Below are 21,463 nucleotides of genomic sequence, written 5' to 3'. Positions count from 1 at the left end.
ATTAACCTCAGAGTAATTAAGTGAAATGCGAAGCATGTTATATGGTCTAGTTAAAATAACCATTCTGCTTCACACATCCATGATACATGTATGAACTCAATGCCCCGCTTCTCTGTGGTTAGCTAGTAATTGGTCTTGTTTGTTATTCCTCCTCCTTCTCCTCCTTCTTTTCCTCCTTTTCTTCTTCCTCTTCCTCTTCTTCCTCTTGTTTCTGTCCCTAATAATCTCCTTCCTTTCTACCTAACCAGGACTGAAGAAGTAATTTTGCATTAACACTGACAAAATCTATCCTTAGCAATATATGTTGTAAGTGTGTATGCACCAGACGACCATTTTAGCAAGAACAAATGTCATTGTCATTAGAAGCACTGATTTTTCAAGAACCTGACCTGACTTACCTATTTCACAATGAATATTCTAATTTCACCATAAAGTCCTTTTGTCAGCCTCAGCACTAAACATGGTATCTGAATTGCCACATTTCTAGTAAAGCCCCACCCCCACCCCCAGGGAGAAATTCCAGCAATAAACAAACCTAGGTTAGTGCTTGCTTTAAACTTTTAATTAAGTTCGTCTGTGAATTGTTAATTTCAATGACCATAAAAATGCCTCCTTAGGTACAGAAATGTTGGAGATTGAGGAGGGCTAGTTTTCTTCTTGCTGTGGGTCAGCCTGACTCCCAGCAGGGGTGAAATGTGATTTAAGACACCCTTCTATGGAAGATGATGAGAACTGGAGACTGCAGACAGGACACAGTTCATTTGTCCATCCACATAAGGGGGAGTAAGGCTTCCTAGGATTCTTTTTAGTCTATAGGAGCTGAACACCACACTTCCACGTATCTAAGTAGACCCTGTCCGGCCAGTGAGGACACCGAGATGCCCTGCATGATTTTGCAATAAGTCAGACATTCATGAGACTGACTTCTGCTAATATAACTCAGGAGACTATAGATGCAACAACTCCCGTTCCCCACATACATTTGCTCAAACTTCATACCAGGACAGAGTCCTGATCTGCACACATGTTGAAAACTGGTAGCCCTAGTGACTAAGGGCCTCCTTGGTTTCCATGGCAATATTCCATTACAGGAGCTGATAGATTCCAGAGAGATCGGGGCAGGCCGCCTAAGCAGAGTGGAGTTGCTGGCCCCGGCAGTGAAACAGAACACAGCTGCCAGTGGGTGTGAGCTTCTGAACTCGGAGATGCAGGCCCTGCGCGCCGACTGGAGGCAGTGGGAAGACAGCCTCTTCCAAGCACAGAGCAGCCTGGAGAACCTGGTCAGTGAAATGGCTCTCTCGGAGCAGGAGTTCTCCGGCCAGGTGGCCCAACTGGAGCAGGCCCTGGAACAGCTCAGCACCCTTCTGAAAACCTGGGCCCAGCAGCTCACCCTCCTTGAAGGCAAGAACACCGACGAGGAAATAGTGGAATGCTGGCACAAAGGACAAGTAAGTGGTAGCCTTCCTGTTTACCGTTGGAGTAAATGAACTAAATATCTCTTTGGCTCCTGTGGTTGCTAAAAATGAGACTGTGTTTGCTAAGAACACGCAGCCCTCGGAGGCAGAAAAAAGTATTCAATAAGTTTGCAAAGCATCTTTTTCTTTTCTTTCTCCTATAAAGCAAACTTGGTAAAAGTTAGCATACATTGGAGGGGATGCTAGTATGTCCCGTAGGAAACATTCTCTGGTGGCAAAATTCTACTTTCTTTCAGATGGTGTAAGAGTTTGCAATACTGTATTCAACTATTCAGCCTGGAAAATGGCCTGTGGGTAGAGGCATAAATAGACAGAGAGTCATAGCTGCTTCTTTGCCAGTTAACTCTTTCAAACAATTAAGTGATTGAGTTTACAGCATTGAAAGGCACATTTGATAGTTCTCTGAGGCACAACCGTTAGTTTTCACACTTCGTGGTTTTGACAGCTGAACCTGAGTTAGCTTGTTAATACAGATTAACAGTTACTTGTCGGCTTCTAGGGCTTTTGCTTTTTAACTATTACTGCTCTTAGAACCTGAGGAAAAGAAACAAAAATCGGAGGATGGATGGGTTGAAAGCTTAACAAACTCTTCCTTCTTTGATTCCTCTTGGGTGCCTTGGCAATGCTCTCAATATTTGCTGCTTTATAACGCTCAAAATCATGGCTGTCCTTAAAAGGAAGTTTAGTGAAGTCAACGACTCTGCTTCTATTTATATTATAATCATTTCGAAATAGCTCTAGTGCATTAGGAAGTCACAGAGTAGTTCCAGTGACATCTTGTTTAAATGAACTTGTGTGTGTGTGTCTGTGTGTGTGTGTGTCAGGCATAGTACGCTAGAAAATAAGAGTTTGTAACCACCTGGGTACATTTTGGTGAGAATGTTTCGCAGCTGTTTTGAGTGTTTTCTTCATGCCTTCCTCAGCCTTTAGGCTTGACTGCCAGAATCAAGTCAAATCAGAATCACGTGGTTCTATGGTGTAGGGACTGAGAGGGGGAAGGGGACGGAGATGAAGAGGGGGAGGGTCTGGAAACTGTTCCGTGGGGTCCAATTCTCTGTATATGTCAGAGGAAAGTCACAGTACTTTGGCTCTCTTTTGGTTTCCCTTTCTTTCTTTTATATTAATGAGAATGAAAGAAATGTTAAAGAAAGGTCTGGTTGTAGCTGGAACTAATCACTGTTTTTAGTGATCGTCTCCTGTGTTTGTACTCTGATTGGATAATAGCTTAGGACTTAAGGATACACGTGGTGATACAATTAGAAACAGGGGTTTTCAGTTCTGCTGAGGCCAGAATGATGGGAAGTCCCTGCTGTCACATCTCTGTTTGACCTTAGGGCTGTAGATTCTGAGGAAAGTAGGACATCACCTCTTAACAGCCATTGTCATCTAAAGTTACCTATAGCCAAAAGCCATCAGCATCTAATGTTGTCAATAGCCAATAGCCAACAGTCATCTGCTGATAAAATTTTATCCAGAATTTAAGAAAACACTTCAAATTCCATGAGTGGGTAACAAAATGTTTTTTTTTTCAAAATAGATGGGCTTTAGCTCTGACAACAACAATTTGCTGTTAGGATGGTCCCACAACAGCTGTCAATCACAGTAAACACTATAGGCCATTGTAAGCTGTAGTCTTATGTCATCGGGAAATTCCCTTAAGGTGGATGATCTGTTAAGGTGGATGGTACACTGTGAACATCTGTTGATGGTATTTACAAAATTCATTTTAAATCTATTGGCTTGATAGCTTAGAAATGCTGCTTTTTATTTTTTAACTGGACAAAGAGAAGAATTCCTTCAGAGTTTGATGGGACCAAAAGTTATGTGAGCCAATGCAGTATTCATGGGATTAAAAGTTCTACTAAAATACTGGATTGTAAATGAAGTTATGAATGTTTTTAAGTATTTATTTTTTACTTATGTGTATATGTGTGTGTACATGTATGTGTACACATGTATGTACAGGTTGTCAGATCGCTTGCAGTTGGAGTTATCAGTAGCTGTGAGTCACTCAGCGTGGGTGTTGGGAACCCAACTTGGATGGTGTAAGAAAGTACCAATCGCTCTTAACCACTGAGCCATCTCTGGAGCCCCGTGAATCTATTTTTAAATGTAAACTTTGGCTAAAAAATCTTTTCAGTTTTAATGTTACTTAATTTACAATTGGCCTACTTAAATCTCATTTCAAAATTTTTGGTAGATAACTACATTTCTTTAGTGTTCTTGATAGTTCTCTTTAAAAATGTTCAGTATGGTTAAAAATTTTTTTAAAGGTATAGTCTGGGATAGTCTTTAGAGTTTTAAAGAGAAACTATATAGTTGCTTTTTGAGAATTTTCTAAATATTAAGTCTTTCAGGGGGCTTCGGTATACAGGTTGGTGCTAGAATGCTTGAGTGACTTATTGTGGGGACCTGGATTCTATCCCTAGAACCACAGGAAAGAAAAGGGAGAGAATAGAAGGAACTGAATAGAAGGGAAAGGGGTGGGGGTGGGGTGGGGAAGCCCATGCATGCTTTAGAGCCTCTAGCTCAGCCATCGAGCTACTTTACATGGACATCTCCGGAGCCTCGCCTCTGGCTTTGTGGTCACAATCTGTGTGGACACAGAAGTACGAAACCAGTAGAGACAAATGCTCCAGCCATACTGTGCGTGTCCTAGTTAAGGCCTCAATTGCTGCAATAAAACATCGCTCAAACAACTTGGGTGGAGGATGTTATTCCAGCTTACAACTCTCTGGTCACACTCCATCATTGAGGGAGGTCAGGGCAGGACCTCAAGACAGGAACCTAGAGGCTAGAACTGATGCAGTGGTCATGGAGTGGTGCTGCTTACTGGTGTACTCTTCATGGCTTGCTCTTCATGGTTTGCTCAGCCAGCCTGACTGCTTGCTTGTCCTTTTTTTTTTCCTTCCTTCCTTCCTTCCTTCCTTCCTTCCTTCCTTCCTTCCTTCCTTCCTTTCACATTCATTCATTCAGTTTATATCCTGATCACCACCCACAGGCCTTCTTCTCTTCCCAGTCCCACACTTCCCCTCCCCTTCTCTGATGAGAAGGGGAAGCCCCCCTTGGGTACCATCCTAACCTGAGACATCCAGTCATCATAGGCCTAAGCACATCCTCTCTCCCACTAAGGCCCAACTTGGTAGTCCATTTAAGGGAAGGGAATGCAGGCAACTGAGTCAAAGACAGTCCCTGCTCCAATTGTTAGGGGACCCACGTAAAAACCAAGCTGAACATCTGTTACAAGTGTGTAGGGGAGCTAGGTCCTGCCCCTATATGCTCTTTGGTTGGTTATTCAATATCTGCGAGCTCCTGTGGGCCCAGGTTAGTTGACTCTGTAGTTTCTTCTGATGTCTTTGACCCCTTTGGCTCACTCAATTCTATTCCCCGACTCCCCCACAAATCTCCCAGAGCACTGCTTGATGTTTGGCTGTGAGTATCTGCATCTGTTTCTATCAGCTGCTGGATGAAGCCTCTCAGAAGATAGTTTATGCTAGGCTACTTTCTGAAAGCATAGCCGAGTATCATCAGTATTGTCAGGAATTGGCTTTCTAACATGGAATGAGTTTCAAGTTTCAAGCCAGTCATTGGCTGTCCATTCCCTCAATCTCTGTTCCATCTTTATCCCTGCATGTTTGTAGGCAAGGCAATTTTGGCTTGAAGGTATTATGGATGGATTGATGTCCTCCTCCTCCACTGGAAGTCCCACCTGGCTACAGGAGGTGACCACTTCAGACTCCATATTCCACAGATAGGTGTCTCCGCTAAGGTCATCCCTCATAGACTCCCTAGAACCTCCCCTGACCTAGGTCACCAGCTACTCCCAGAGATGCCCCCCATTGATTACCTTTCCCTCTCTAACACCCCCTTTCCCCACATATGATCCACATACCCTCTTCCCTCCTCACCCCATCTCCTACTCACTTCCCTCCATCCATCCACCCATCCACCTTCCATGACTATTTTGTTTCCTCTTCAGAGTGAGATGCACACATCCTCCCATAGGCTCTCCTTATTATACTCAGTTTCTTTGGTCTGTTAATTGTACTATGGTTATTCTGTACTTTATAGTAACGTCCATGTATAAATGAGTACAAATCCATGCGTATCTTTCTGGATTTGAGTTATCTCACTCAGAATGATATTTTCTACTTCCATCCATTTGCCCGCAAAACTCATGTTTTTGTTTTCAGTAGCTGAATAGTCTTCCATTGTGTAAATGAAACCACATTTTCTGTATCCACTCTTCAGCTGAGTGACACCTAAGTTGTTTCCAGTTTCTTACTACTATAATAAAGCAGCTATGAACATAGTTGAGCAAGTGTCCTTGTGGTATAAAGGAGTATCTTTTTGGATATATGTCCAGGATTGATATAGTTTGGTCATGGGCTAGAATTGTTTCCAATTTTCTGAGAAATGGCCAAATTGATTTCCAAAGTGGTTGGACCAGTTTGTACTCCCACCAGCAATGGAGGAGTGTTCACCTTGCTCCACATTCTTGCCAGCATGTGCTGTCCCTTGAGTTTTTGATCTTAGCCATTCTGATGGGTATAAGATGGAATCTCATGGTCATTTTGGTTTGCATTTGCCTGATGACTAAGGACTTTGAACATTTCTTTAAATGCATCTCAGCCATTAGAGATTCCTCTGTTGATAATTCTCTTTTTAGCTCTGTACCCCATGTTTTAAATTGGATTATTTGTGTCTAATTTCTTGAGTTTTTTAATATATAGTTTGGATATCAGTCCTCTGTCAGATGTAAGGTTGGTGAAGATCTTTTCTCATTCTGTAGGTTAAAGTTTTGTCCTATTTACAGTGCTCTTTACCTTACAGAAGCTTTTCAGTTAAATGAGGTCCCATTTATTAATTGTTGATCTTGGTGCCTAAGATGTTGGCATTGTGTTCGGAAATTTGTTTCCTATGCAAATAAGTTCAAGGCAATTCCCCACTTTCTCTTCTATTATATTTAGTCTGTCCAATTTTAAAGACTTTGATCCACTTAGACTTGAATTTTGTGCAGAGTGATAGATAGGGGTCTATTTATATTTTTCTACATGCAGTCGTACAGTTAGACCAGCACCAATTATTTGTTGAAGATGCTCTCCCTTTTCTACTGTATGTTTTTGGCTTCTTGGTTAAATATCAAGTGTCCATAGGTATATGGGTTTATTTATGGGTATCAATTCTATTCCATTGATCAACCTGTCTGGTTTTATGGCAATATCATGCATTTTTTATCACTATTGCTCTGTAATACAGCTTCAAGTCAGAAATGGTGATACTTCCAGAAGTTCTTTTACCGAACAGGATTATTTTAGGTATCTTGGGTATTTTGTTTTTACATATGAAGTTGAAAATTACTCTTTGAAGTTTTGTAAAGAATTGTGTTGGAATTTTGATGGGAATTGTGCTAAGTCTATAGATCGTTTTTGGTAAGATGGCCATTTTTACTATGTTAATCCTACTGATCCATGAGCAAAGAACTTTCTATTTTCTGATATCTTCCCTACTTTCTTTCTTCAGAGACTTGAAATTGTCATACAGGTCTTTCACTTGCTTGGTTAGAGTTATACCATGATATCTTATAGTACTTGTGGCTATTGTAAAGCATGTTGTGCCCCTAATTTCTTTCTCAGCCTGTTTGTCATTTGTATAAAGGAGGTCCTCTTGGTGGAGACCAGCTCCAGAGCTCCCATTCTCTCTTGAAGGTAGCAGAGAGAGTATTTTTGATGGGGACAGGATTTGGCCCTATGGGAGATTAAGATTGCTTTCTAAAATAAATGTTTGCCTATCTTTTACTCTAAATTACTTTGACACCAGAAGCTTTACCTGTCTTGATTTCTAAGTTACTCTGAAGCCAAAAGATGAGCATATTAATACCTGCAGCTAGTCTAACAGGGAGGAGGGTGGGTAAGTAAAGTGGTCCTTTGCTCTTTTCTCCACAGATCCTCCCCTGTGCTGGGCCCTAAGGCTGAGAGTTTAACTTCTTGTCAGCTACAGAAATGTTGCTTCACAGGAAGAAAAAAAAAACACTTAAAAAAAAGGTTCTAGTTTATTTCTAAGAGAAAGTAAAAAGGTGGGGGGAAACCTATCCAACTATGTACTCTGACTATCTGACCTCTTAATTTCTAAGTTACTCTATTCTCTTAATTTTTAAGTTATTCAAATATGCTGCTGTTCTTGCTGTTCTCGATTCTTTATATATTTTCTCAGAATACATGATCACATGGTATCTATTTCAAAAGTTCACAGGTTTAAACATAGAGTCAGATCATAAAATTAATTAAGAAGGTTACCACAGAGATGGTTTACCTGGGTTTGCATTAAGAGTAGTTATGCAACAGACATTCATTTTCTGCTCCACAGGTTCACTGAAAGTTAAAAACTATAGTTATCATGTCTAAGTTAACAATGAAGTTTTGTATACATAAATCCAGTCAACATTTTATCTTCTGATCTTATACCTACAATAAATTGTTTGTTCCCTTTTATAACACTTGGTTAATTGTTTTGCAGCCTTAAGGAAAATATTCTAAGTTGTATATACCTGTTTTCTATCTCAGAAGCAATTAACTCATGACACATGAAGACTGGCAGAATTCTAATTGCAGTTTTCACATCAGAAGAAGGCTGATAAAGAGCTTAATAATTATTAGTATAATTAAAGGGACTCTTATAGAATCATCATTATGAATTAAGAAATCATCTATTTGTCTGTACAAAATCACTACAAGACAGTACATCTTCATTGATCTGCAGAAAATCTGCCCAATATGGTGGGATAATGACTATGGATTATATATTAATTTAATATTGACCAGAAAATCATATCAATAGCAGAAATCAAATCCTGAAAATGTCATACCTTGGTCCTTGCCTGCAAGCACTCATTCATTGTTGTCTACAATGAAGCCATCTCAGGAAGATCACCTGCTAGCCTTTTTTAGCTTTTCCTAGATGGCTCCTGACAGCTACTGCGATTTTTAGTTGATTTTGTATCCAGCCACTTTGCTGAAGGAGTTTATCAGTTGTAGGAGTTCTCTGGTAGAATTTTTGGGGTCATTTATGTATACTATTATATCATCTTCAAATACCAATACTTTGACTTCTTCCTTTCCAATTTGCATCCCCTTGATCTCCTTTGGTTATCTTATTTCTCTAACTAGTACTTCAAGTACTATGTTGGATATGTATGGATAGAATGGGCAGCCTTGTCTTATCCATAATTTTAGTGGAATTGCTTTAAGTTTCTCTCCATTTGATTTGATGCTGCCTATTAGTTTGCTATATATTGCTTTTATTATGTTTAGGTATCCACCTTGTATCCCTGATGTCTCCAAGACTTTTAACATGAAGGAACATTGGATTTTGCCAATGGCTTTTTCAGCATGTAATGAGAAGATCTTGTGGGTTTTTTTTCTTTCAGTATGTTTATATATGGTGGGTTATGTTGATGGATTTTCATATAAGTGAATCATCCCTGCATCCTTGGGATCAAGGCTCTTTGATCATGTTGGATGGTGTTTTGATATGTTCTTTGATTTGGTTTCTGAGTGTATTATTGAGTATTTTTGTATTAATGTTCATAAGGAAAATTGGTCTGAGAGTCTCTTTCTTTGTTGAGTCTTTGTATATTTTAGGTGACTGACATCATAGAATGAGTTTGACAATGTTCATTCTGATTCCATTTTGTGGAATAATTTGAGTATTGGTATTAGCTCTTTATGAAAATCTGGTAGAATTCTGTACTAAAACTATCTGGCCATGGGCTTTAGATTTTTTAATTTTGTGGAGTACGGGCTTTTAAAATAAAACCTAATGATTCTTTAGCTTTCTTCAGTGTCTGTTGTTATGTCTCCCTTTTAATTTCTGATGTTATTAGTTTGTATACTGTGTCTCTGCCTTTAATAGTTTGGCTAAGGGTTAGTCTATCTTGTTGATTTTCTCAAAGAATCAGCTCTTGGTTTTCTTGATTCTTTGTATTGTTTTCTTTGTTTCTAACTGATAGATTTCAGCCCTAAGTTTGATTATTTCCTGCCATAAACTCCTCTTGGTATGTTTGCTTTTTTTTCTAGAACTTTCTGGTTTACTTTTAAATTGCTAGTATGAGAAATCACTACTTTCTTTTGAGGGCACTTAGTGCTATGACCTTTCCCCTTAGCCCTGATTTCATAGTTTCCCATAAGTTTAGGTATGTTGTGCTTTCATTTTCATTGAGCTCTAGAAAGTCTATAATTTCTTTCTTTATTTCTTCCTTGACCCAGTGACCGTTGATTGAGAGTTGTTTAGTTCCCTTGAATTTGTAGGCTTTCTGTTGTTTCTGTTGTTGTTGAACTCCAGTTCTAATCCATGATGGTCTGGCAAGATAGAAGGAGTTAGAATTAAGTTTTCTTGTATTTGTTGAGCTTTATATATGGTCAATTTTAGACAAAGTTTTGTGAGGTACTGAGAAGGTATACTCTTTTGTGTTTGGGTGAAAAGTTCTGTAGATATTTGTTAGGTCCATTTGATTCATAACCTCTGTAAGTTTCATTATTTTTCTGTTTAGTTTCTGTCTCAATATCCTGTCAATTGGTGGGAATGAGGTGTTGCAATCTCCCACTACTAATGTGTGGGGTTTAATGTGATATTTAAGATTTAGTAATGTCTCTTTTATAAATGTGGATGACCTTGCATTTGGTGCATATATGTTCGAAATTGAGATGTCATCTTGGTAGATTTTTCCTTTGAGTATGAAGTGTCCTTCTCCATCTCTTTTGGTTAATTTTGGGTAAAAGTTTACTTTATGAGATATTACAATGGCTACTCCACCTTGCTTCTTCAGTCCATTTACTTGGAAAACTTTTTTCCAGCCCTTTCCTCTGAGGTAGTGTCTATCTTTGTTGCTGAGGTATGTTTCTTATACGCAGCAAAATGATGGATCCTGTTTTTGCATTCATTCTGTTAATCTGTGTCTTTTTATTGGGAATTTGACCATTGATGTTGAGAGACATTAATGACCAATGATTGTTAATTCCTATTTATTTTTTTATGTTGGCAGTGTTATTGTGTGTGTGTGTGTGTGTGTGTTTGTTGTATATTTGTGTGTGTGCTTCCTTCATTTTGTTTTTGCTGGTGTGGAATTACTTATTTTCTGTGTTTTGTTGTGTGTAGTTAACCTCCTTGGTTTGAGTTTTCCTTCAAGTATTTTCTATAGGGCAGGATTTGTGCATAGATACTGTTTAAATTTGTATTTGTTTTGGGATATCTTATTTTCTCCATCTACAGTGATTGAAAGTTTTGCTGGATATCCTGTCTAGGTTGGTATCTGTGATTTCTTAGAGTCTATAAGATATCTGTCCAGGCCCTTCAAGCTCTTAGAGTCTATGTTGAGACATTGGGATTATTTTTAATAGGTATGCCTTTGTATGTTACTTGGCTTGCTTTCTTATAGCACCCAGAACCACTTTCCCAGAAGTGATATCTCCCCCAGTGAGCTGGGTTGATCTATATAAAAAAAAAAAATTAAAGAAATGCACCCCAGGCTTGGCTACAAGCCAGTTTTGTGGGGTTACTGTTTCAACTGAGGGTCCTTCTTCCCAATTGACTCTAGCTTGTGTTACACTGATATAAAACTAGCTAGCACAGCACCCTCAGATAAGCATCCTTGGGGAGCTAGAAAGAACAAAAAGAATTACTTGAGGAACCAGTGGTGGAGCTGAATCCTGGGTCATGATTATAACTTGATCAGCTAGGTGAGGTAGAGGAAAACATCAAGGAAGGAGAAAGGTTGGCAAGGAGAATAGACGCTAGAAGTCATTTGAGAGACACTATGCCATTCTAGGAAATTATCCAACGTAAGTGGGGACCAGGAGAAAGAATGTGAGGGGCCAAGGAGGCAACTGGTTAAAGGAGCTAGGGTGTAGAATGGACTAAGCCTGGGTATTTGCATGAAATCAATGAGGAATGAATGAGTATGTGATTTGACTTTTCCTGCGAAGATAGGTGCAGACATTTATTCACCTTAAATATGTCACAGATGACACACTAAAGAAAGAATTCCATCCAAGTGTAACCAGGTGAGCCAGTGGGTACTGTGGGATTCTCACAAAGCCTGGCTGCCTCAGAAGCAGCTGTATCACTGAAAACCTCACCTTAGCATTGGGAACAACTCATGAAAATTGCATCCATAGAGCTTTCTGCTCAACTTTCAAGGACTGCACCAGGAAACATCTCATTCTCCCATCCATCACTTACTGCCTATCTAAGTTTGTCGGGGGAGGAGTCTTGTGATTCCTTCTCAAGCCTTGTAAATTTCACAACCTTGTTTCATGGTGTTTCTGTGTCTCTATGTCTTCCAAGGTTTCTTTCCCCTGCAGGAAGGTTTTCATTCAAAGGAAAAAGTTACAGGCCATAGTATGATAGTAAATCTTCTGACTGACAGCAGCCAGAGGCGGGTGATGTTATTTATAGTATGACAACACAACACAGACCTGGTGTGTTGATGAGGGCCATCTCTAGATAAATATCATTGGGAATAGCAATAGTAGCAGCAATAGCTACTTGAGTTGGTTTTTATCTATTTGTCTTTTCCCACAGTTTAAATTGTGTGGGTATGCATGTGTGTATGTGTGTGTGAATGTGATTGTATGTGTGTGTACATGAGTATATGTGTGTGCATGCATGTGTGTATGTATATACACAGTTTTAAAAACATCTTTTTGTTCTTTCTTTTTTGTTTTGTTTTGTTTGTTTTGTTTTGTTTTGTTTTGTTTTGTTTTGTTTTTCGAGACAGGGTTTCTCTGTGTAGCCCTGGCTGTCCTGGAACTCACTCTGTAGACCAGGCTGGCCTCAAACTCAGAAATCCGCCTGCCTCTGCCTCCCAAGTGCTCGGATTAAAGGCGTGCACCACCACTGTCCACATCTTTTTGTTCTGATGACACTATTGATATAGTTTCCTTGCTTATCTGGCTGTTATCCCCCTTGTAGTTTTACAAACTAGGCATTGAACAGTATATCAGACACTGTGTACACGGGATCTCATTTGCCCCTTGATATTAAGCAGATAAGAGGAATGCTCTAATTGCAAAGCACATTGTTGAGTCCAGTTGACCATGGCTTTGATTCCATAATTGTACTTCTCAATCCTAGGGTGTTATTTGGATTGAATGTTTCTAGTACTATGGATATCTGTATATTGTACATTGCTAGCTCCTTGGAAAGGAGAGTAATACCTATATTCATGGGGCAGCAGGGTGTCCTCAAATGTCATACTAGACACTAGCAAAGATTTGATGATGATATGAATTTAAGTGTGAGGTGTATGAACTAGTAGTTAAGTCAGAGTGTGGATTATAAGAAGTTGTTAATATCAGTGATCACTGGATATACTACATATAATCAACTGGGACACATATTGTAAGTACAAAATATATGTTGTTGTTCTTTTTAATCACTGGATCGCAACCTGTGGGTCACAACCCCTTTGGCAGGTCTAAGGTCCTTTCCAAAGGGGTCACCGAAGACCACCCAAAATACAGTTACTTACATTATGATTCATGACAATAGCAATATTATTACAGTTATGAAGTAGCAATGAAGATAATTTTATAGTTGGGGGTCACTACAACATGAGGAGCTATATTAAAGGGTCACAGCATAAGAAGGTTGAGAATTAATGTTTTAAGTGGCCATTCAGTATCTTAAATGATAGACAATTTCCAAACAGTCTAATTGGACCAGACTAATAAACAATGGAGGGTATTTTTTTTCTTTGTTCTTACTTTAAGTTATTGATGATTTAATCATTTTGCTGCTTTATACTTGATTCAGGAGTGTCTATTCATGGCCTGAAGTAAATACTGATTGTGCAAGGGCCATCATGGGCTATAAAAAATTCCTGAAATAAACCTCATCCTATTGTTGAATTCACTGTGTTGATTTGCTCTTCACTAATAACTCATAATGTATGCATGCAGTGTGTGAAGATACAGAAGTCCCTGAGTTTAGTGCCTGTCTTGGTTTTCTCTGTTAGGAGATCCTGGATGCTCTACAAAAGGCAGAGCCTATGACAGAGGATCTCAAGTCTCAGTTGAACGAACTTTGCCGGTTTTCCAGGGACCTGAGCCCATACAGTGAGAAAGTCTCAGGCTTAATTAAAGAATATAACTGGTGAGCATGAACTGCCCTACTGCTCAAAAATAGCTTCTTTTCCTTTGTATTTCTTTTGAGACAGAGTCTCTGTGTGTAGTCAAGATCCTCCTGCTTGAGTCTCAGTTGTAGCTAGAATTCCAGCTATAATGCCAGGAAATAAAGCTGTGTCTGGCTTCAAAATCCGTCCATACAAAGTAGGAGCTGAGCTGAGCATGGAGTGCTTGTCTGTGATTCTAGCTTCTCAGGAAGCTTATGTGGAAGGCTAAGCTCCTGAGACAGAGAACAGCCTAGGTGACATAGTAAGACCTGGCATAAAAAAAATTAAAGAAGCTAGAACATTTTTATAGTCTGTTAGTGACTATGCCAATTAACTAAGAGTGAAATGTAGCACCACATTAGGTAAATGCACATTTCAAAGAACTGTAGATTTTGCTACGTGTCACTTTAATCAACTTTGTCCCTTTTCTTCTTATCCTCAAATTTGCAAATCACCCTTCCAGTCTCTGTTTGCAAGCTTCCAAGGAATGTCAGAGTAAAGAACAGATTTTGCAAGAACGATTTCAGAAGGCCTTCAGGAGCTTCCAGCAATGGTTGGTTAACGCAAAAATTACTACTGCTAAATGTTTCGATCTACCTCAGAATCTTAGTGAAGTTTCTTCCAGTCTTCAGAAGATCCAGGTAAGAGCTATTCTGTCAGTGCTAACAGCAATGCTGATTCAGGCCAATAGGAGACTCTGGGGTTTTGCCTAAGTGCATTGCAGATTAAAGTCTAGCTTAAGAACCTTAAATTTCAGATAAACCTACCCCGGAGATAATGGAATGGAAACTAGCTCACTCATAGACACAGCAATAAGAGTTCATTATGTGTAATAACACGACTCTTGCCTGGCTGTTTTCATTTAAGTTTTTCTCCAACCATGACAGGTACATAAGATTATTGTTCTCATGTCTGTATGATAAAGGTATCTCAATGAAGTCAGAAGGCTTGTGTCTGAGGCATGGAGTTTGCAGCCACACATGACAGTTTTAATATTTCCCTCACCCTAACTACAACTTCATGGTACCATTTTAGCTACCACCTAGACCTCAACACTTTTAGAAGACACTGTAGTGACTGGTTTTTGTAAATGCGTATCGCGTATGGCTTTATTTCTTTATTTACTTATTCATTTATTTGCAATCTTGAGCCTGTGCTCATAGAATTTAAATTTCCCGCTAGAAAGCATACAGATATAGATGTAGCCAACCATGAATAAGGGGGCTCATGTGAGACCTTTGTCTACAGAACACAGGCTCTGAAATAATGGTGTCCATTCTTAACCAGCTCATGGCTTTGACTCTCAGTTCATGATGTAAGAAGACAGATTTTGTTTGCAAATGTGCTACATTCAAATTCCTCCAGCTTTTCTCCTCGCTAGGGAATTGAACTGTGAACATCTAACCACCAGTTTGTTTATGACTATGAAACCCAGTCCTGTTTTGGGCAACAGTCTTTTCTCTGACTCTTAACCTAGTTGCTTGTATGAAGTAGCCATCCATCGAAAGAGATGTCTTAATGAAATCCTGTATTGTACTTTGCATGATTGCATAGCCTACTTTAAAGAGCAAACAAGTGTATTTAACTCTCCATCCTAAAGGCTGAAGTGAACGGACTATGGGATCAGTCATTTCCTAGTGGGACTAAGCTCTAATGGCTGCATCATGGCATATGGAGCTGTCAGCAGGAGGAAAGAGCCATGTCTTACTTAGGGTTTAGGGTTTACTTACTTAGGTAGCAATAGCTGTGGAGAGATGCCATGACTGAGACAACTCTTAGAAAGGAAAACATTTAATTGGAGCTGGCTTACAGCTTCAGAGTTTAGTCCATTACCTTCATGGTGAGAAGCACGGCAGCACGCAGGCAGACATGGTGCTGGAGAAGGAGCTGAGAGTTCATCTTGATCCACAGGCAGCAGAAACAGACAGTGAGCCACTAGGCTTGGCTTGAGCTTCTGAAACCTCAAAGCCCACCCCCAGTGACACACTTCCTCCAACAAGACCACACATCCCAATAGTGCTAGTCCTTATGAGCTAAAGGGCTATTTGCATTCACACTACCATAGGCTACATCAGACAGGAAGCAAAAAATACTAGGAAGTGGCCAGCTTGCTTTCTTAGAATTCTGTCCAAGCCAGTGAGGTAGCTCAGCCAGCAAAGTTATTTTCTGCTAAGCCTGAAGACCTGAGTTTGAGACTTTGACCTGCACATGAAGAAAGAAGAGAACCAGTTCCTGAAAGTTGTCCTTTCACCTCCACACACTTGTCTCAGCAAGCATGTACATGCAAACACGATAAATAAGTAAACAATTATTTAAAAAAAATCTGTCAAAAGCCTGGCTCTAACTGCACCAGGATCTCCTATCAGATTCTACCTTTTAAGCATCACCAAAACATAGACCAAGGTTTCAACACGTGAGACTTGGGGGGTGAGGGGGGGGGGGGCAATTCACCCTCTCAAATGTAATCAATGTGCTTTCATTAAAGTCCAAATCATAGAGTCTCTAAGCTTGTTTCTTGACAGGAAAAACAAAGCCGCTTTAGCTGCATACTCATTTCATTTCTTCTCTAATGTCAGGAAATACTAATTGGCATCAACTCCAATACCTAGAATGTACTTACTTATAAAGAGGGAAACTAAACTCTGGATTAACCTAGAAGTTGAGAAAGCTTTACAATGTGTGTCATTATGTCATGAACTTGCGCTCTGTAAGCACAACCATAGGGCTGGTAGTATTTTTTGATAAACTATTGACAACAGTGTTTGGTCCCTACCCTGTTTAATAGCATCCACTTATAGTATCCCCCATGGGAGCTCTCCTGTGGCCTTTTGATAGGGGACAGTTGTATTCTGCTGAACAAGTGGTTTGATTTTTATCATATGGACTCTGTAAGATGTGTACTTGCTTGTGCTAATTCTAGATTTGGCATATGGGAGGCTCAGAGCCAAAGGTATAATACAGCTCTACCATTTATACAGAACCATGGTGGCATTTTTAAAAAAACTAAACCTAGCCAGGAATTATTTTATAACACTTATTATCTCTTGGGCCCAATTACATCTGTTTTTTTTAACAAGTTGATAACAGTTCATAAAGTAGCTCACAATGTTTTGCAGTCAACGCAGAAGTCATATTAGAAAATAAAAATTTTCACAACTGGATTGCTAAAGGGAAACTTGGGCCATTTCACTTATGCAATTTTTTATTTCACAGAAAAATTCAACAGTAAATCATTGTATGTCTTAAAGTTCCTAATTTTATGTTTTCCTTACAGGAGTTTCTGTCAGAAAGTGAAACTGGGCAACATAAGCTAAATACGATGCTGTCCAAAGGGGAGCTACTGAGCTCTTTGCTGACCAAAGAGAAATCACAAGCTGTCCAGGCCAAAGTCCTCACTGCAAAAGAAGACTGGAAAAATTTTCATGCAAATCTCCATCAAAAGGAATCAGCTTTGGAGGTACTGCACAGTCACCCCCAGGCATGCTTTGTGGTGTTTATTGGTGGTGGCACATAGTTTCAGTGTCCCACAGGGTTAAGCATTTTGGTCATCCCATTTTGCACAGGAACAGGCAACCAGATGATGTAAGGTGAGGTTGGTGCTGTAAATGATGAGCCCTGAGAACTAGATGGCTGCCTTTGCAGGGGCCATTGTGACAGGCTCACCCATGTGCATCCCTGCAGGGACAGCTAGCCTCACTTCTGAGCGTCACACTTAATATTTCATTTCAAATGCTGCAGTTTAGGAAATTATTCCAGGAGAATAAACAGAAAAACTCCTGCAAGGCTACAGAATATTGGCTCAGAGTTCATATAACTCACACTAGCATCTAGTTTGGCGTGAAGGGAAGATAACATTCATATGATTTCATTTCCTAAAAAGACAGCTTATGACTCTCATATCGCAATTTCTTCCACAGTGCAGAATTTCTTTTCTTCTGAGATCATTTACTCTTTGTGTTAACTCTCCTCTTATATGTATGGAAGGCATCGTACCTTTGAAAAATTTTCCTGGCAGGATAGATTCTTAAGTTGATGATGGGTATAATGAATATAGGATAGAAAGGAGATCGTAAAAAGGAATTGCTATCAGAAAAAAAAAACACACTTTCTTGTTTTTTTTTTTTATACTAAGAGCTTTGAGTTCACCCTTGTAAGCTGGTGTTGTCCATGGCAAACATTCTCCATTGAACATGATGATAATCATGAAGTGCTTGGAAATTACCTGTGACCTGTAGTATCATTAGTACAATGTGGTCTCTGAAATAAGAGTTATATAGTTAATGTGGCTCTCGTACCCAGATTATCTTACTTAAACATTTTCCAAGAACAGGGAGCTCAGAATTGACAGTTTTGCTAATCTGAACTGCCTCATGGCAGGTTTAACTATTCTATTGAATCCAATTCCAGCCCTCCTTCCTTTCCTAATATGAATAGACAGTGTATCATACTTTTTGGTAATAGGAAATTATCCTATTTCTGGAACCTTATTTTCTAGAAGGCCACTCCCATGAAAGGGATTGCAGGAATGTCCAGGATAAGGCATGGACATTCATAGAATGATGCAACTGACTATTTGAGGAAGTCAAGGAAGATGTCCAGAGAAATGATATTTAAACTATACCTTGCAGACCATGTATCCTTTGGATCTTCAAAGATTGACATGTAATTCTTATAGAAAGAACTGAGTTCATGGGTCCAGGAAACCAAACCATGAATGCTGTTGAGAAATGGAAGATGTTGAGAAATTTGAGGCAGACATGAAGTTTAGGCAGAGAAGCAGTAGAGATAAATGGAGACAGAGATTAATATCACACAGTAAAATGTCTGTGTGTCAAGAAATTTGACTTTGAATCTCAACCAGTTTTCCTCATAAGAATGCAAGGTAGTTTCCCCAGGATGGAGCCTATCACATACTCTTACAGATGCAGAGGACAGGACTCCTTACATACAACAGATGCTTCAGGGTACCAGGACCCATTTATTTCTTTAAGATTCCTTGAGAAAGACAGAGTGAGTGATTGGCGGGCCTTAAAGATGGAGATAAACATGTCAACTTTGACTGTAGCATAAAGAAGAATGGTGAATTGTACATAGCCAGAAAAGCAGAAGAAACTTGTTGTAGTGGTGCACATGAAAGTGAGGGTCTAAATAGCAGAAAGAATAATAGGGTAGGCGATTCATCTCTAAGACAAAATACAACAGGATTTGGCAACTGATTAGTGGGGGTTAGTGCCAAAGTTAAGTTTGGTTCTCGAGTGTCTCATCTGGAAGACTGTGAATGAGGAGACTATTAACTGAGATGAGAATGAAGATATAGATACATTGGAAAGTGCAGTCTTGGGGAAGGAATCGATTTAGTCAGATTAATCTACACTCAGTTTTATGTACCTGGAAAGTGATCTGTGGCTAATGATTGGCACCATGGCAGCTAACAGATGCCTGAGGGTCCGACGAGAGGGCAGACCTGAGAAAACAGTGCCTGGCACTGTGGGCAATTACATACACCATTCTGTTTAATTCTCAAAACCATGATAGATCACCATAAATCATTTGTCTCTGTCATGTGGATGAAGAAATGGAGGAGCCATGCATGGTGGTACAGAACTGGAACACCAAGAGACAGAGTGCGGTTAGGAGTTTGATGCCAGGCTGAGCTGCATAGCAAATCTGAGGCCATCCTGGGCTATATAGTGAGACCCTGTCAATAAATAAATAAATAAATAAATAAATAACCTAAAGAAGAAAGTGGGGAGAGGAAGGTAAGTAGGGATGGAAGGAGGAAAGAAGAGAGGGGGAAGGAAGAGGAGGGAAGGCAGACTAAGGTACAGGATGGCCAAGTCTGCCGAATTCACACAGCTGGCAAGTGATGGAGACGATTCAAATCCAGCACTGTGCCCCAGTGATTCATAAATACAGTTATAGTAACACAGGGTTTGAGAACTTCTAGATATCACTGGAGACACTGGAGAAATCATTGGGCAAAACCTTTCAGAGTGAACACAGAGTAGGAAGCCAAGACCCTGTGCACAGACACAAGTGCAGGCCTAAATCAGAGGCTCCAGAGGAGTTTCAGGAGCCCATGTCAAGTGCGTGCTTAATCTTAACACTCAGTCACTGTGGACAGATGAAGCACCCAGCTCTCTCTTGTGCTCCTTGAGGTATTTGCAAAACCACATGGTTCCCTAGTTCACTATGTGTCATGTGTCGAATCTCCACAAAACAGCAACAACAGGAAGACATAAATGTTTTGCATTTACAAATGCATCTGATTATTCAGTTAGTGTTTGGAAAGAATTAATCTAGACTCTGGGGATGCAGCAGAAAGGAAAACAGAGCCCTCTGTTCTGAGGAGCTTACCTATATGAGGTATTTTAACCTCTCTGGCAGCTAATTCGTCTCCCTATGGGAAACATAGAAGACATGATAAAGTGCCAACTCTATCAATGCCCTGGATCAGATGCAGAGAAAGCTTTGAGTCAATGTCCAATAGCCTCTGCAGTCTTCATACTTAGTTTCCCAGATAACATTTTATGGATGCTTTCATCAAATTACCTAAATTCTTTATGTCTTTTGTTGGTACACATTGCAATTTTAATAATAGATTCATATGAATCTAGCACTTCATAAGAAATAGATTCCTTTGTCACCATGAAGTGTATAATATATTACCAGCATGCTTTAATCTGTAGTCATAAGAAATAGATTCCTTTGTCACCATGAGGTGAATAATATATTACCAGCATGCTTTAATCTACAGTCTATGAAAGTATTAGTATCCTTATGTAATAAGCACACAGTTCTCTGTGTTTCTTAATAAATAAGAATAAGTGTATTCAAAACATAATAAACAAAGAGTTGGGGAGATGACTTGGTTGGTAATATGCTTGATTCGTAAGCAGGAGAACCTAAATTCAATTCCCAGCACCCACATAGAAGCCAGGAACTAAGCTAATGGGAACAAGAGGGTACTTGGGCTTCACTGGCTCACCAGTCTAGCCAAACTGATAAGCTCCAAGTTCAATGAGAAATGCCCTCTCTAAACAAATAAGGTAGAGGTGATGGGAGAGTGACACAGTGGTTAAGACCACATCCTGCTCTTGCAGAGGACTTGAGTTCAGTTCCCACCACCTACCACCTACAACTGCACGTAACTCCAGTTACAAGGGAGCTAACTCCCTCTTCTTGTCTCCACAAATACCTGCCCTTATGTGCACATGCTCCCACAGAGACACACACATATATGTGGATAACTAAAAATAAATCTTTAAAGAATATTATAGTAAAAATTAGGGTGGAGAGCAATCATAGAGAAAGTTCTCAAGACACTGACCTCATAGGAACACATTCATGTCCATATATACCCTCACATACGTGTTTATATTCACATAAACTTTCACACAGACACATACACAGCACATAATAAACACATAGGTTACATATGTGTGTATTTATATATAGTGCTACTTGTCCTACCATCAATCAGTTCTTACCAATGCTGGATTATTCCTATAAGGAAACAGGATATATCCCAGGAGACATGAGGCATGGGCCCTTCCATTGTGGAACTTATAGTCTCAGGGTACAGGCCAGGCATCATGGCGGCATCAGATGGGAATGCACAGCCCGATCCTGCCTATGATTAAGCTTGTGGTTTAAAAAATCAAATACACAGTTGAAAAGAGCTATCCAGGGAGTTAAAGAGAATGGTTATAGTTTGAAAGTCAAGGCCTAAACACTCTTAAAGGATGCCAAGTAAAGGACTTTGAAGATCTCTCTCTCTCTCTCTCTCTCTCTCTCTCTCTCTCTCTCTCTCTCTCTC

At 39.7% G+C, this 21,463-nt stretch overlaps 1 protein-coding gene across 1 annotated transcript in view; it reads left to right on the top strand.

Annotated features, from left to right (window-relative positions):
- Positions 1-21,463, top strand: part of Syne1 (spectrin repeat containing nuclear envelope protein 1) — a 471,763-nt gene that overhangs the window by 226,006 nt on the left and 224,294 nt on the right. Inside the window, exons 54-57 of the mRNA XM_028764327.1 lie at positions 1,092-1,448; positions 13,489-13,625; positions 14,108-14,285; positions 16,919-17,101. Coding sequence (XP_028620160.1) covers positions 1,092-1,448; positions 13,489-13,625; positions 14,108-14,285; positions 16,919-17,101 — 855 coding nt within the window. The remainder of the gene's footprint in view (positions 1-1,091; positions 1,449-13,488; positions 13,626-14,107; positions 14,286-16,918; positions 17,102-21,463) is intronic.

Source organism: Grammomys surdaster, unplaced genomic scaffold (genome assembly GCF_004785775.1).
Source record: "Grammomys surdaster isolate TR1022 unplaced genomic scaffold, NIH_TR_1.0 143, whole genome shotgun sequence".
Lineage (NCBI taxonomy): Eukaryota > Metazoa > Chordata > Mammalia > Rodentia > Muridae > Grammomys > Grammomys surdaster.
The sequence above is the reverse complement of the archived record's forward strand: the minus strand, read 5'-3'. Positions and strand labels throughout refer to the sequence as shown.